At 55.0% G+C, this 15,521-nt stretch overlaps 1 protein-coding gene and 1 pseudogene across 1 annotated transcript; one reads left to right on the top strand and one right to left on the bottom strand.

Annotated features, from left to right (window-relative positions):
- Positions 1–1,154: 1,154 nt before the first annotated feature.
- Positions 1,155–14,969, top strand: ITGA2B (integrin subunit alpha 2b). The gene is made up of 30 exons (XM_069482711.1): positions 1,155–1,342; positions 3,614–3,735; positions 3,824–3,921; positions 4,024–4,189; positions 4,449–4,498; positions 4,575–4,620; positions 4,714–4,842; positions 5,204–5,251; positions 5,390–5,433; positions 5,596–5,649; positions 5,790–5,842; positions 6,043–6,254; positions 8,639–8,821; positions 9,085–9,130; positions 9,236–9,340; positions 9,425–9,480; positions 9,574–9,725; positions 9,897–10,022; positions 10,426–10,493; positions 10,628–10,775; positions 11,311–11,403; positions 11,687–11,766; positions 12,074–12,154; positions 12,268–12,367; positions 12,470–12,622; positions 12,740–12,865; positions 13,348–13,461; positions 13,722–13,823; positions 14,027–14,143; positions 14,851–14,969. The coding sequence occupies exons 1-30, from the start codon at positions 1,155–1,157 to the stop codon at positions 14,908–14,910; spliced, it is 3,120 nt and encodes a 1,039-aa protein (XP_069338812.1). The 3' UTR covers positions 14,911–14,969.
- LOC138392670 (U5 spliceosomal RNA) lies at positions 1,829–1,919 on the bottom strand (annotated as a pseudogene).
- Positions 14,970–15,521: the final 552 nt, after the last annotated feature.

The raw sequence follows: 15,521 nt of genomic DNA, 5'->3' as shown, positions 1-15,521 counted from the left end.
CTGCAGCCTGGGCAGCAGAGTGAGACCCTATCTCTACGTAAGAAAAAAAATGACCTTGCCTTTCTGCTCAAAACTTATTTCTTTCCACTGTCACCCTATGTTTGCATCTTCCATCCTCAGTGTGTGCTTCCAATCTTTCAGGTATTGACCTACTGCATGTTGGACTCTTGGCTGGGCTCTGGTGCTGCAGAAAGGAGCCCATTCACATAATCCTGTGAACAGACTGAGACTAAACAGAGTAATCAGTGCTGTGCCCTTGTGTGTTAGCTCAGAAGGCCAGCCTGAGGATTCAGAGGAGGCCTCCCCTAAGCAAAAACACCAACCAGAATCAAGTCTTGGTGGTTAGACAAGAGCTCCATCACCCAAAAAGGAGTGAGGGCCTGCCTTCAGCTGAGCAGCTAGTGCATAATCTCAGAGCCTGTGCGCCAAAATACCCTGGAATGACTCCACTTATCCCCATCTCCTTGCCCCTTAGGCCAAAATCCATTCACCACCAAGTCCCTCATACTGGCTCCACTGGTGCGACCACACTGAGACTTGAGGATGGTGCTGCACTAATATGGCTGGCTGAGGCTGCCCAAGGCCTTAGAAGGAGGAAGTGGATAAGTGGCTTATCCAAAAAGATATAGCAGCCTCAGGTCATATCAGGGTGCAGCAGCAGCTTCCTTCCCCCCTCTCTGGCCAAGTCACAAAGTGCCACAGCAGTGCAGCCAGCTGGATGAGGTAAAGGAGGAGATGGAGAACTGTGGCCTAGAGTAGAGCTGTATGGACCTGTTCACAACTCCACCATCCCAAGCAGAAAGTGATGGTAGGTTGGACTAGCATGGTGGTAGTAGAGGTGGGGTTAAGATTCAGGAGACATAGTTGAGAGGCAGAACCAACAGGACTTGGTTATAAACTGCCCTCAGGAAAAGGGAGGAGGAGGAGTCATGGCTTTCAACCATAAACATCCACCCCCAGGGTGGCCTCATCCCCTTCCTGGCAATCCTAGAGACCATATGGGTCCAGGGGCTATAGCCGTTTGCTCACTGCTCAGCAAGTTACTTTGGGTTCCAGTCTGATAAAAAAAAAAAAAAAGACTTCCTGTAGTGGAAACTGAAGGGAAGAGGAAGGATCTGGCCCATTCCTGCCTAAGAGGTTGTGGGAGAAGGAAGATGGCCAGAGCTTTGTGTCTACTACATGCCCTCTGGCTTCTGGAGTGGGCGCTGCTGCTTTTGGGACCTGGTGCTGCCCCTCCTGCCTGGGCCTTGAACCTGGACCCAGTGCAGCTCACCTTCTATACAGGCCCCAATGCCAGCCACTTTGGGTTTTCACTGGACTTCCACAAGGACAGCCATGGGAGGTGAGCCCTGGGGGAAGTTTGGGTGTTGGGAGAGAAAAGGACCCCTTCCTATCACTGCTTCTGTGGGCCTCAAATTCCCCATTTGTGATAGCAGTTGCGCAAGGTGATTTCTGGGGTCTATTCAGGTTGAGCTCTTGTCAGGAATGCTGGGGAGGGACGGGCTCAGGTGAGGGTGTCAGGGAGGGGCACCAATGGGGAGATGGGCACTGAAACTATAGCAAGAACAAAAGGAAGACAAAAATTGATGCCTTTTTTCTCCCAAGGTTAGTTGTATGACCCACTCCACCCTCAACACCTCAAAAAACAGAGAGGAGCACATGTCCTAAATTGATTTGCAAAACTGTGAAATTGTCTACCACTCCATCCTGCTTTTCTAGTCCATTCCCTCCATCCCCGTCAAAATTATAGATATTTGAAAAGCAATAGATCATTAATGGTTAGTATTGATCAATCCTGGCTCCTCCTCCTAGCTGTATACCCTGAGCTACTTTTTTTTTTTTCTTTTTAATGTTCCTCTCCACAGAAGTCTTTAGTAAAAGGCAAACGATGTGTTCATTTTGAAGAGAAACCAGAGCATGCCTGAGCTACTTAATTGTGGTGGACACTGTGCAGCCCAGCTTCGGGGTGTGGCAATGGCAGGTAGCCTTCAAGCCTTCAGCCAATGGGGAGTATTTCCTCTGCTGAAGAGAGCCACTTCACCCAAAATCAAGTCCCCTTACCACGGTGGCCCATATCCAATGAATGATCAATGAGAAGGGAGTTAAGGGTCCAGCCCTCCTGGGTCAACTCTGACAATTCTGAAGGATCCTTCTAGCTGTGGAGCTCTCAGGCATTGGCCATATTGTCATTGGCCCTGAATCTCAGCTCAGCTCCTTCCTCTGCCCACTCCTACTTCTCCCCCTCCTTTCTACCAGAAAGTGCCATGGGCACTACTTAAACATCCTGCATGCTAAAAAAATTACAGCATTTTTTCAAAAGCATGATGACTGGGACTATGCTGTCACTCATACATTTATTACATTTAATCCTCCTCCTGACAGCATAGATTGGTTAGTATTTATTATTCCTAATTTACATACGGCAGAACTATGATTTAAACCTAGATCTGGCCCAGCACTTTAGGAGTCCTAGGAGACAGGGGAGGATTGCTTGCGGCTAGGAACTGGAGATCAACCTGGGCAAAATAGTGAGACCCATCTCTACAAAAAATTTTAAAAATAAAAATAAGTTTTAAAAAACCTAGATCTGGGCCGGGCGCGGTGGCTCACGCCTGTAATCCTAGCACTCTGGGAGGCCGAGGCGGGTGGATCGCTCGAGGTCAGGAGTTCGAGACCAGCCTGAGCAAGAGTGAGACCCCGTCTCTACTAAAAATAGAAAGAAATTATATGGACAACTAAAAATATATATATAGAAAAATTAGCCGGGCATAGTGGCGCATACCTGTAGTCCCAGCTACTCGGGAGGCTGAGGCAGGAGGATCGCTTGAGCCCAGGAGTTTGAGGTTGCTGTGAGCTAGGCTGACGCCACGGCACTCACTCTAGCCTGGGCAACAAAGTGAGACTCTGTCTCAAAAAAAAAAAAAAAAAAGAAAGAAATTATATGGACAACTAAAATATATATATACAAAAAATTAGCCGGGCATGGTGGCGCATGCCTGTAGTCCCAGCTACTCGGGAGGCTGAGGCAGCAGGATCGCTTAAGCCCAGGAGTTTGAGGTTGCTGTGAGCTAGGCTGACGCCACGGCACTCACTCTAGCCCGGGCAACAGAGTGAGACTCTGTCTCCAAAAAAAAAAAAAAAAAAAAAAAAACCTAGATCTGCTAAGATCCTCGCCTCCCACTTTAGAGGTACCCTCTAGCTTCCCCCAATCCTCACCCTTAAAACCAGCTCTCAAGAAGGGATCTGGTAACAGTCAAGACAGGCATTCTAGGGAGCATGTGAATCCCTGGTTTTTGTTAGAAATGGAAGGGTGGAAATGGTGTACAGAGTTTAAGAGGTCTTTTTCAGCAAACCTATCAAACCCCTTATGTTCAAATCAAACCAAATAGTTGTAGTCCCAGCTTTACTTTCAATTCATTGGGTTACTTTAGACACGTGATTTCTCTCGCTGAGAGTCAGTTTCACTGACTATAAAATGAAGAGTATTTGTGAAGTCTCATTGAGGAGAGATGGTCCAGTGCCCCTCCCCATGCCACACCGCCTTCTGGACAGTGGCCCTGGGGCCTGGGATACGCCGGAATCTGCGCCGTGCTCACCCAGCTTTCCTATGCAGTGTGGCCATCGTTGTGGGCGCCCCGCGGGCCCTGGGCCCCAGCCAAGAGGAGACGGGTGGCGTGTTCCTGTGCCCCTGGAAGGCCGAGGGCGGCCAGTGCACCTCACTACTCTTCGACCTCAGTGAGTCCCAGTCAAAGACGGAAAGGGAGGGTACCAGAGGGACTTGGACAGCGGCTTCAGCGACCCCACCCCTTCTTGTGCCCTCCAGGTGATGAGACCCGAAACGTAGGCTCCCAAATTTTGCAAACATTCAAGGCCCGGCAAGGACTGGGGGCGTCGGTCGTCAGCTGGCGCGACAACATTGTGGTGGGCCCCCGCGGTACAGGGCACAGGGAACAGTTGGGGGCAGGGACATGGGGGAAGCCCAAGTCTCGCGCCCTTCCCCACTCTCCTATGGCCCTGCTCCAGGCTTGCGCCCCCTGGCAGCACTGGAACGCCCTAGAAAAGACCGAGGAGGCTGAGAAGACGCCTGTCGGTGGCTGCTTCGTGGCTCAGCTCCAAAACAGCGGCCGCGCGGAGTACTCTCCCTGCCGAGCGAACACCATGAGCAGTGTTTATGCAAAAACTCATTTTAGTAAGCTCCGCCCTACGTTTTGGCTCCGCCCGCTCGCTACCGCTTAGCGCCCTTCGTTTGTTCCCTCCCCTGACCTTGCATTGGATCTGGCCACCCAAGGGCCCGGGCTCTGTCCCCGCCCCCGCCGATTCAAGGCCACGCCTCTATATGATATCCCATAGCGCCGCCCCTATATAATTCCGCCCCCGCCCTGCTCCAGGCTTCAGTGCACTCCTCTTGGTCCGCCCCTTCGCTGACCCCTCCTCCTTGCCTCCTCTAGGCCTGGACAGGCGATACTGCGAAGCTGGCTTCAGCTCAGTGGTCACCCAGGCGAGTAGGGAGCAAAAGCGGCGTGGGGGCAGCCCCTGAACAGGGCCCCCTCTCACCTTCAGGGCTTCCCTTTCAGGCTGGAGAACTGGTGCTTGGGGCTCCTGGCGGCTATTTTTTCGTAGGTACGTGCCTATCAGTACACCTCCTTGCCTTCTCGCTGCCTGGGGAGACCCCAGGCATCTGGACCCCCACAACCCCTGTCCCTCGCGCCCTAGGTCTCCTGGCCCGAGCTCCAATTGCCAATATCATCTCGAGTTACCGCCCGGGCACTCTTTTGTGGCACGTGCCCTCCCAGGGCTTCACCGAGGACTTCAGCAGCCCAGAGTACTTCGACGGCTACCGGGGTAATCCTGGGCACCTCCCTTCCAGGCTTCCCAACGCCCTAAGGGTCCCCACCCACCACAGATAGGTCCTGCCCCCTAGGTGCCAACCCTAGCTGGCCAGCCCCAGTGCCTAAGGCGTCTCCTCCCTCTGCTCCTGCGGCTTCCCCCGAAAACTGCCCAAGTCCCATGCACCCCACCTCTCCCTTCCCGCCGTGGACTCGCAGTGCAGGCTAGGGCAGGTCTTGGCGTCTTGATGGCCTCAGTTTTCCCACTTGCACAATGCAGGGTTTGGGCTGGATGGCGTTTCAGTCCCCTGGCTCCTCGTCCTCGTCTGCTCCCTGCCTCGCTCTCCCTTAAAGACTAATTAGCTCTGTGTCCTCAGGGTACTCAGTGGCCGTGGGCGAATTCGACGGGGATCTCGAAACTACAGGCAAGAAATTCACTTAGGGGCGGGGGTTGGGAAGCCCAGTCGGGGAGGAGCACCTCCCTGAAATCTCCCCTGAACCAAAATTTCCCCTGGGTGGGGGAACGGGGAGCGGGAGGGATGAGGTTCTATGGCTCTCCCCAGAGTATGTCTTCGGTGCCCCTACTTGGAGCTGGACCCTGGGAGCGGTGAGTGCCTCCCCGCCCTGCCGCGCGGCATCCCAAAGCCCCCAACCCCAGTCCTCAGGGTGACAACCCCTCCTTCCCCCAAACCCCTTGCCTTTTCTCAACTGGAGCGGGAGGCTGGGGTAGGGAACAAGAATGACGCGCGCCCGTGCGCTGTCCGTGCAGGTGGAAATTTTGGACTCGCACTTCTACACGCTGCACCGGCTGCACGGAGAGCAGGTAGGGGCTGGGTCCCGACGCGAGTGGCCAAAGCCGGGCAACGGAGACCCCAGAATATTTCGCGGGATGTGAGGGCCAATATCTAAGAGAGGGTGCAGGGTCCGGTGGCGTGAATTAAGATGCTTCTCATCTTCTTGCAGATGGCTTCGTATTTCGGGCACTCAGTAGCCGTCACTGACGTCAACGGGGATGGGTGAGGAGGGGGACTCTCCACCCCTACCCAGTTGGGTCCCCAATTACCAGAGGCAGGAGCTGCCCTCAGTCTCTTACTTTCCTAGCCCCCGTCCTCACGGGTCCACCCAAGGGAGCGGGAGAGCGAAGGTGGGCGAGATTTAGCCCTAGCCCCAACATCCCCCTAGCCCAGCCCCACGTAACCACCCATCTGGCCCACAGGAGGCATGACCTGCTAGTGGGTGCTCCACTGTACATGGAGAGCCGGGCAGACCGCAAGCTGGCCGAGGTGGGGCGTGTGTACTTGTTCCTGCAGCCCAGAAGCCTCCATGCCCTGAGCTCCCCCAGCCTGCTGCTGACCGGCACACAGCTCTATGGGCGATTTGGCTCTGCCATTGCTCCTCTGGGCGACCTCAACCGGGATGGCTACAATGGTGAGGGAAGAGAAGAACCCAGCTTGCTGCAGAGGGGTTAACAGCCACAACAAAAACCATGGACTTGACCTTAGGGCAGCTGGAGCAAGGATGGGCTTTAAGCAGAGAGTGACTCCATCATATATGTGGTTTACACACTGGGACCGCTGAATGGAGAGCAGACAAATGAGTTAAAGGAGACCTGTTAGGATGTGTCTGCCTTAATCCAGGCAACAGATGGTGGCCACCTGGATGTGGATTTTGGTAGCAGAGTCAGAGATGAGGGTGGCTTCACAGATACTTAGGACTTAGATTAGTAGGACTGATGGGAGGCTGGATGTAGGGCTAAAGGAGGGAGAGAAGTTAGGTGGGTGTGATGCTCTTCGCTACCTGGCCCACAGGCCACGCAGCAGGTCTGGGGGCAGGAGGGACATCAGCTCTGGACCTGTGGAGCTTGAAGGGCTTGGGAGCATTAGGTGGAAATATCCAGAGGACAGTTGGGTGTGGCTTCCTCCCCTTCCACAAGAGAAGTCTGAGTGGGAAATAGGGGATGGGGGAGGGTAGATGAGGTCCTGGGAGCCTGAGAAATGAGAAGAGGCCCAGGATAGTCCTGGGGAACACGAGCATTTAGGAGACTCCCAGAGGAGGTGAGTCTGGGAAGGAGACAGAAGAGTGTCTGGAGAGGTGGGAAACCGGGAGATCTGATGGCCCAGAACTCAAAGGAAGGCAGTGCTTCACTCGGGAGGAAGGGGGAGTCAGTGGCTCCTGCTGCTGCTGAAAGGCACCATTGGATGGGGCTGGAGAAATATCCATGGGCTTTGGCAAGAAGGAGGTCACTGGTGACAGTGACAAGAACTGATTCAGGCCACGATAGGGACAGAAACCAGAATGCCATGGGGCAAGGTATGAATGGCGGTGAAGAATTGGAGGCAGCCAGGGTAGACAGCTCTTTTGACCAGTTTGAATAGCACAGCCCCACACAACCACCCAACTGGTCCACAGGAAGCATGACCTGCTGGTGGCGCTCTGCTGTACATGGAGAGCCGGGCAGAGAGCAAGCTCTTTCCTTCATGAAAGGAACAAGAGGAAAGATGATCATGGAAAGGAGATGAGGGTCAAAGGAAAATTATTTCCATTTGAAAGAATATGGAGTAGGTTGAATGTGGAAGAAAATGGGAAATGTGAGGATGAGCCAGCAGCCGTCTCTGTGATGCCTGGAGCAGAGGAGCACTCAGCCCAGCGGCAGCGTAAAGAAGGGACACCTGTGCCAGGGTCAGATGGGGAAAGAGGAGAGAAAGTAGGTGCGGACTTACAGCACAACAGTTGGGTTGCTTCTCTTTGTGAAGTGAGAGATGAGGTCACCCACTGAAGGAAGTGGAGGCTGGGAAATTGACCAAATGGAGAAAGTTAGAAATAGGTGCTAGAGCCAGGCACGGTAGCACACACCTATAGTCCTAGCTAGCTACTGGGGAGGCTGAGGCAGGAGGATCACTTGAGCTCCAGGAGTTCAAGTCCAGCCTGAGCAACTTAATGAGCCACCATATCTAAAAAGAGAAATAGGTGCAGAGCAGACTGGGAGAAGGAGCTGAGCAGAAAGCCCTGCAAGGCTGCCTCTAGGCAGCATCGAGGTTCCTAGTGAAGGCTGGAGATCAGGAATCCATGGTGCTCCAATCTGCTCTGTCTCTCCAGCAACCCTGGGTTGAACTAGCCCAAGGTGGGGTCTGGCCAGGCTTGCCTAGGACTGGCAATGGGGCAAGAAGGCTGAGGATATGGCAAAGGTGATCAAATGGTCAGGAAATAAGTGAAGAGATGAGGAGACCAAAGATCAGGAGAGAGTGGAAGCCAAAGGCCTGCAGATAGGACTGTGGTCAGCGTGTGGTCTGTTCGGATGAGCTCTGTGTAACTTGATCAGAAATATCAATAAAGATATTTAAAATAAAAAAACTGCACAGAAAACATATGATAAGCAAAGTCAAAAAACAAAGATAGTTGGAACATATATATCAAAGTTCTTAATTCCTATTGTATGCAAAGAACTCTTACAAAATAATAAGATTATTATGATTAACAAGTTTTCAAAGGTAATCTTAAAATTTATTAGTGATGAGGAGCCCATGGCATGGCTCTGAGTTTTTTCATCTAAAATGGGAATATAATGCCTAATTTTCAGGATTAAATGAAATCTTGTCAGTATGTTTTCCTCAGGAGATAGTGAGGGCTGTTACTGTTTTTATAACAACTCTATTTCACAGGGCTCTCACCTACCTGACTGTAAACTCCTGGAGGGTAGGGCCCTTTCCTGGTCTGCTGGGATCTGTCCAGAGATGGAGCTCAGGAAAGTGTTACAAAGTCCCCTGGGGGGATTAAATAATAAATAGTCACTCCCTTTCTGTTTCTCCTTCTAGATGTTGCAGTGGCTGCCCCCTACGGGGGTCCCAGTGGTCAGGGCCAAGTGCTGGTGTTCCTGGGTCAGAGTGAGGGGCTGAGCTCACACCCCTCACAGGTCCTGGACAGCCCCTTCCCCCCAGGCTCTGGCTTTGGCTTCTCCCTTCGAGGTGCTGTAGACATCGATGACAACGGATACCCAGGTGACCCTGGACTGCCTCCAGCTAAAAATGCCCAAGAAAGGCCCCTTGGGCATTTGCTGGAAGTGCTGAGAGATACAGCCAGGGGCCCATGCCTGACCTGGTGCCCCACTATGGGCTCTGGCCCGTCTGTACAGATGGGATGCCAGGGGGGCCAGGTCAAACCTCCAATGGGGAAAGCAGTATGGGGAACCCCTGGGAAGACGAGATGAGGATCCCATGCCCTCTCTACTTTCTAATTCTGACCCCTCCTGCAATGTCTATAGACCTGCTGGTGGGAGCTTACGGGGCCAACAAGGTGGCTGTGTACAGGTGAGGGCTGGCGCCAGGCGCAGGGTGGGGAAGGGCCCATACCATCAGAGGAGGCTGGGCCAGGACAGGCCACAACAGCAAGCCTCTTCCCTTCCATCCTATCAGAGCTCACCCAGTGGTGATAGCCACTGTCCAGTTGTTGGTGCAAGATTCACTGAATCCTACTGTGAAGAACTGTATCCTGCCCCAGACCAAGACACCAGTGAGCTGGTGAGGAGGTGGAGGGCATGGGCCAGGCAGGATCTGGGACCTCAGAAAGGCCCTAGCCCCTGAGCCCCGCTCATGTCTTTGCAGCTTCAATATCCAGATGTGTGTGGGAGCCACTGGGCACAACATTCCTCAGAAGCTGCGTGAGTGGCATGGAGGGGGCAGCGAGGAGGTGGGCCTGGGCTCCTCTGGAGGCTGGCCAGGGAGATCCTGACTCTTCCTGCTTGCCCTGCCAGGCCTAAATGCCGAGCTGCAGCTAGACAGGCAGAAGCCCCGCCAGGGCCGGCGGGTGCTCCTCCTGGACTCTCAACAGGCGAGCACCACCTTGAACCTGGACCTGGGAGGAAGGCACAGCCCCATCTGCCAAACCACCACGGCCTTCCTTCGAGTACGTGCAGCTGGAGATTGGCAGGGCTGGGTGTGCCGAGCCCATCCACCATGGGGCACTGGGCTGGCTGCTGTGCATCCAGGGGTGGTCGGTAGAATGCGGTGCCTACTGGACAGGAGAAGGTGGGGTGTGCACGGTAGCAAGATGCCCTGACTCTTGCTCCCCTCCTAGGACGAGGCAGACTTCCGGGACAAGCTAAGTCCCATCGTGCTCAGCCTCAATGTGTCCCTGCCCCCCAAGGAGGCTGGAGTAGCCCGTGCTGTCGTGCTGCATGGAGACACCCATGTCCAGGAGCAGGTAGGGACAAGCAGGGGCAGGCAAGGAGGTGCAGGACCCCTGATAGAATGTCAGGGTTAGGGTCAGTGCCCAAGTCATAATGTGAACCCCAAAACCTTGATGACACCTCTAATATCTGATGTCACTCTAAACCCTAATGGAAACTGCAAAATCTCAATATCCCCTAAACTCTAATATAAATCCATAAGCCCTGATATCACCAACAAAACTCACATTGTCCTAAACCTTCATATAAACCCCAAAGCCCTGATGTCATCTCCAAACTCCCTTTCATCCTCAGAGCTTCTTATTCCCTAAGCCCTGATGTGAACCCCAAGCCCACTGTTGTTTTCCTAACCCTGATGTGACCCCGCAACTTCACGTGCTCCCAGCTCACCTACACACCCTGCTGTGCCCCCTCTAGACCCGAATCGTCCTGGACTGTGGGGAAGACAATGTGTGTGTGCCCCAGCTTCAGCTCACTGCCAACGTGTGAGACCTCCCGCTGCGCCCTCCCCTGACCCTCTCTGCCCCAGTGATACCCGCTCCCCACCTGGGTGCCCTCCCGTCCTCCCCGCCCCTGGGTCTGGATCCAGCCTCCTTGGCTTCACCTTTTCCCCCTACAGGACGGGCTCCCCGCTGCTAGTTGGGGCAGATAATGCGCTAGAGCTGCACGTGGATGCAGCCAACAAGGGCGAGGGGGCCTACGAGGCAGAGCTGGCCGCGCGCCTGCCCGCGGGGGCCCACTACATGCAGGCCCTCAGCAACCTGGAGGTGAGGCCCCACCCTGCGAGCATTGCCGCTCGCCTCCCTCCCTGAGAGCTCCCCGCTGTCTTATGCTTTGCTGTAAGAGACGTAATATTTTTTTTTTAATTTGGAAGAGGAATACTTGCTAATGGCACAAAATTCAAGAACCCTATTATAAAACCCCTCAGAATGGCTCGAGAACCAAATGTTAACAGGAACCTCTGTTAACATTGGATGGATTTCCTTCTAGTCTTTTCTCCCAACATTGACAGGCACTCACATAGGTATATATTTAGTTTTTATTTGATCAATGTAGTTTATAACAATGGGGTCAGACTCTATGTAATGTTTTGTTTTTTATTTCCAAAATGAAAATTCATAAAAAATAAAAAAAGTGTTACAGCAATACATAGAACAGAACAGAATAGTCCCTTGAAATCTCACCCCAAGAAACCCATCCTGCCACCCTGGCACGCAAGTCTTTTCCAGACTTTCCAAGGAAGCTTAAGTATATACGGGATGATCTGTAACCAACTTCTTTCTGGGAACTGCCTCCCTGAAGGGCTTGGAGAGGCTCACCTGTAACCAGAAGAAGGAGAACGAGACCAAGGTGGTGCTGTGTGAGCTAGGCAACCCCATGAAGAAGAACGCCCGGGTGAGGCCACCGAGTCGTGGGTGCTGGGTCTCCACCAGGGACTGGTGGACAGCCAGGTTTTAGGGGCCGGGTTTGAGAGTCAGATAGCTCTGGGCTGGAATCCGTCCTCACGCTCCCCAGCAGCATGCTCTTGGGTGAGCGACTTTCCCCCTCTGAATGGGCTTCTAGGTAAAGCAGAGATAATAATGGTGACCTTGGAGGGTGAGGATGAGATGCCATTTTCAGGGCAGGGCTGCTCAGCAAGGGCAGGTGGGTAGTGACTTTGGCTCTCCCTGTCTCCCAGATAAGAATCATGATGTTGGTGAGCGTGGGGAACCTGGAAGAGGCTGGAGAGTATGTGTCCTTCCAGCTACAGATCAGGAGGTACTGACCTGGGAGCACTCCTATCCACCCCCGTCCCCTGTACGACCTTGATGCAGAGCCCCTCAGGCCCCTTCTGCAAAGAAGGGTCTTCTGAGATGCCTGGTCTTCAGACCTCCCTGTTCCCTTTGTTCCTCGGAGACTTGTGTCTGAGTCTTGGAGTCCTAGAGGAAGTTCTTTCCCAGAGCTAACTTCAGTGTGGCATGCTGTTTGTGGAATTAGCTCTCCCTGAGGCCTCTAAAATTCTAGCCCCACCCCAGAGAGTCACTGGGCTGGTGTCACTGACCTGTCTGCACTCCCTCCCCTCTAGCAAAAACAGCCAGAATCCAAACAGCGAGACTGTGCCGCTGAATGTGCCCGTCCGGGCAGAGGCCCAAGTGGAGCTGCGAGGGTGAGAGGCCAGGGCTGGAAAAGGCAGGGCTCTAAAGTTCACGGGGCTCTGGGGGACCCTCCACCGGCCAGTCAGGAGATCACACTCTCTCTGGGGGGCTTGGGCACCTGTAGGAACTCCTTTCCAGCCTCCCTGTTGGTGGCAGCAGAGGAGGGTGACAGGGAGCCGAACAGCTCCGACAGCCTGGGCCCCAAAGTGGAGCACACCTATGAGGTAGGGAGGGGCCTCTGGGTCTAGGGATGAGGTGAGAGGGTCCTAAGAGCTGTGGGCTGGATGTGGAGCCCTCTGCCGTCCTGCCATCCCCACCACCCCCAGCTCCACAACAACGGCCCTGGGACTGTGAGTGGCCTCCGCCTCAGCATCCACCTCCCCAGCCAGTCTCAGCCCTCTGACCTACTCTACATCCTGGACATCCAGCCGCAGGGGGGCCTTGAGTGCTCCCCACAGCCCTCCCCCAACCCTCTCAAGGTGAGAGCCTGGGTGGAAGAAAGAGCTGTGGGGGAGGCCTCGAACCCACAACTGGGGCACCTCTGCATGGGGTAGATGGGCAGACCGCGGGGCCTGACTGCTGCTTTGCCTCCCCAGCTGGACCGGAGGCTGCCCACCCCCAGCCCTTCCCCCATTCACCCCGGGCAAAACCGGCGGGAGCGCAGACACGCCTTCCCGCCGGGGCCCAAGCAGCCCTCGAAGCTTCAGGATCTGGTTCTCGTGGTGAGCAGGCTCTGTGGTCTCCGGCTGGGACCACCCTGGGGCCCAGGGGCGGAGGGGATGGGAGGCGGGCAGAGGGGCCCAGAGTGCGGGGTGTGATGTGAGCCTCATGTGGGCCACCCAAGCACTCCAGGTGAACAGGAAGGGGTATGCTGACTTGTAGCTAGGGTGGGATGAGAGACACTTGCCTTTTTTAAGCTTCCCGGTACATTAAAGAAAATGAAAAAAATGCCAAGGCAGGGTTACAAAAACTCTGGGTATTGAATGCTGTAGGATGACCCACTTCATCCAGCCCTCTCCCTGCGTCTCTGGGAGTATGTGAGCAAGCCCGCGTAGAGATAGCATCGGAAGCTTGAATCCGAGCCCCTTCCCCAGGGGGAGGCCCGAGCTTCCTGATCTCCCTGGCTCCCTCTGTGTTGGGTCCTTGGGGTGAGGGGGTGATGATAGGCCAGGAGGGGCTGGGGACTGATGACTCGTCCCCTCAGAGCTGCAACTCGGCGCCCTGTACGGTGGTGCAGTGTGAGCTGCGGGAGATGGCACGCGGGCAGCGGGCCATGGTCACCGTGCTGGCCTTCCTGTGGCTGCCCAGCCTCCGCCAGGTGGGGCTGGGCTGGGTGGGCGGGGCCGGGGCGGGGCCTTCCGAGACGGGACAGCGTTTGCTCCGGGGAGAGACGGGGGGCGGGGCTTCGGGGGGCGGGGCTTCAGGGGGCGGAAAAAGAGCTAAGTCAAGGCTTAGGCTGGGGGTCGCGGGCAGGATTAGTCAGGGGCGGGGCCCCCCGGCGGGCTGTCTGGGGCTTGGACTCCTGCAACCAATAGGCCTCCCGTGGGTGTAAATGGCTTTCACCCCCACCCCATGCAGAGGCCCCTGGATCAGTTTGAGCTACAGTCCCACGCTTGGTTCAACGTCTCCTCCCTTCCCTACGCGGTGCCCGCGCTCAGCCTGCCCAGCGGGGAAGCTGTGGTGAGAGTGGGGGGAGCGAGATGTGTCCTGCAGGACCCACTGATCTTCCTGTGGCAGCGCCCAGCAGGGGTGGGGGCGGGGCCTCCCTGGGTCTGAGAGGTGGTACAGGTGGTGGCTTGGCTGGGGGTCACCAGACCCAGGTTTGAGTCTTTGTGAAAGGCAGGTGTCAAGGTGACTGAGGAGACACGAGGGTTTGCCCCCAGGTGCGGACAAAGCTGCTTCGGGTCGCTGAGGAAAGGCCTATTCCAATCTGGTGGGTGCTGGTGGGCGCGCTGGGCGGCCTGCTACTGCTCACCCTCCTGGTCCTGGCCATGTGGAAGGTGAGGCATCAAGGAGGGTGGAGTCCCCAGATGGGCACGGGGAGGCAGGGAGAGATGGTGGCTGAGGGTCTGTGTCTCCACTCTCAGAATGTCATTCTCCTGGGGACCTCTTCCAGGCACATACCCCTGGAAGGGGTGGCACCTGAAATCCTAAGGCCTTTAGCACCACCACCCCCCAACAGTCAGAGGGAATGAGTTCTGCCTTCAGGAGTTCCTGGCTGAGGAGGACAGGGTTCACCTTCTCACGGCTCTGTCCTTCCCCTCGAGTGAGGCAGGAGACCCAAGGACTAGTCCAGCCTGCTCCTTCCTCCTTAGGGGCCCTGGAGGGTCAGTCACTCCTCTGCACCTGGAGACAAGTGTTCATCCCCTGGGAAGACATGGTGCTTTTAGGGAAAACCACACATCAGACCTATAATAATCAAACACATATCATAATGTTTTTGAGTCATATAGACGCAAACATCAGTATTTAAGAAAAATTCAGGGGAGAAAAGCCAAAAATTAAAAAAGGAAAATCAACTATTTGTTACATGCATTCTCCCCAAATGGCGAAAGGCCTCTGTTTGTGCACACAGTGGGGTCTGTGTTCTGTGCTGGTCCAGCCAGAGGACCTCGCAGCTGGCTGGCTTCTAGCATACTTCCTTACCGATGCTCAGGGGCCTAAGGATCATCTCTACACCCTGACCCTGGCCCCTGTGCACCCCCAGCTTGGCTTCTTCAAGCGGAATCAGCCACCCCTGGAAGAAGAAGATGAAGAGGAGGAGTGACAGTGCAGCCCGCTCTGTTCTGGCAGGAAGGCCGGGTGTGGTGCCTGCTGTGCCGCTTCTCCAATGAGTTGCGTCGGAGCTCTCATATCCATGGGTTGGATTTGTTCCAAGGTGTTCCTCCCCTCCCAGCACAGCTGGGCCACCCCCTTTCCTGCTGCCTAATAAAGAGGCTGAGCCCCAACCCCGAGCATGCTGTCTCCTTTGGGAGCCAGAGGAGGAGGGGAGACCTAGGGCTGGTGGAGGTGTGAGCAGAGGGTCTCTCCAGGGCAAAGGTTGCAAATCACCACCTTTGGGGAGTGCCAGGGAGTAGAGCACGGTGGGGGGGAAGGTATGAGAGAAATGAGGAAGAAAGGGGGCCAGGGCCAACAGGACAGATGGAGGGGTGTGTGTGTGTGTGTGTGTGTGTGTGTGTGAGGATGGGCGGGATGAGGGCAGGAGCATCAGAGAAGGCAGGGTCCCTCGTGGGCAGCTTGAAATATAATAGTATATATATTTTAAGATTTTGAAGAGGTAAACCTCATGATGACCTGAGGCTTGGGAAAATAACATGCTCTCCCTGCCTTCCCACCAAAAAAAAAAGCCTTTAAAGCTGTGTCTGGAGTGAGAAGGGG

This window comes from Eulemur rufifrons, chromosome 9 (assembly GCF_041146395.1).
Source record: "Eulemur rufifrons isolate Redbay chromosome 9, OSU_ERuf_1, whole genome shotgun sequence".
Classification (NCBI taxonomy): Eukaryota; Metazoa; Chordata; class Mammalia; order Primates; family Lemuridae; genus Eulemur; species Eulemur rufifrons.
The sequence above is the reverse complement of the archived record's forward strand: the minus strand, read 5'-3'. Positions and strand labels throughout refer to the sequence as shown.

Excerpts from the sequence above, each read along its gene's own strand:
- ITGA2B (XM_069482711.1), top strand. The coding sequence starts at position 1,155 with ATGGCCAGAGCTTTGTGTCTACTACATGCCCTCTGGCTTCTGGAGTGG. Across the intron at positions 4,190-4,448 it reads TTATGCAAAAACTCATTTTA|GCCTGGACAGGCGATACTGC; the intron begins GTAAGCTCCGCC and ends TGCCTCCTCTAG. Across the intron at positions 10,023-10,425 it reads ACACCCATGTCCAGGAGCAG|ACCCGAATCGTCCTGGACTG; the intron begins GTAGGGACAAGC and ends TGCCCCCTCTAG.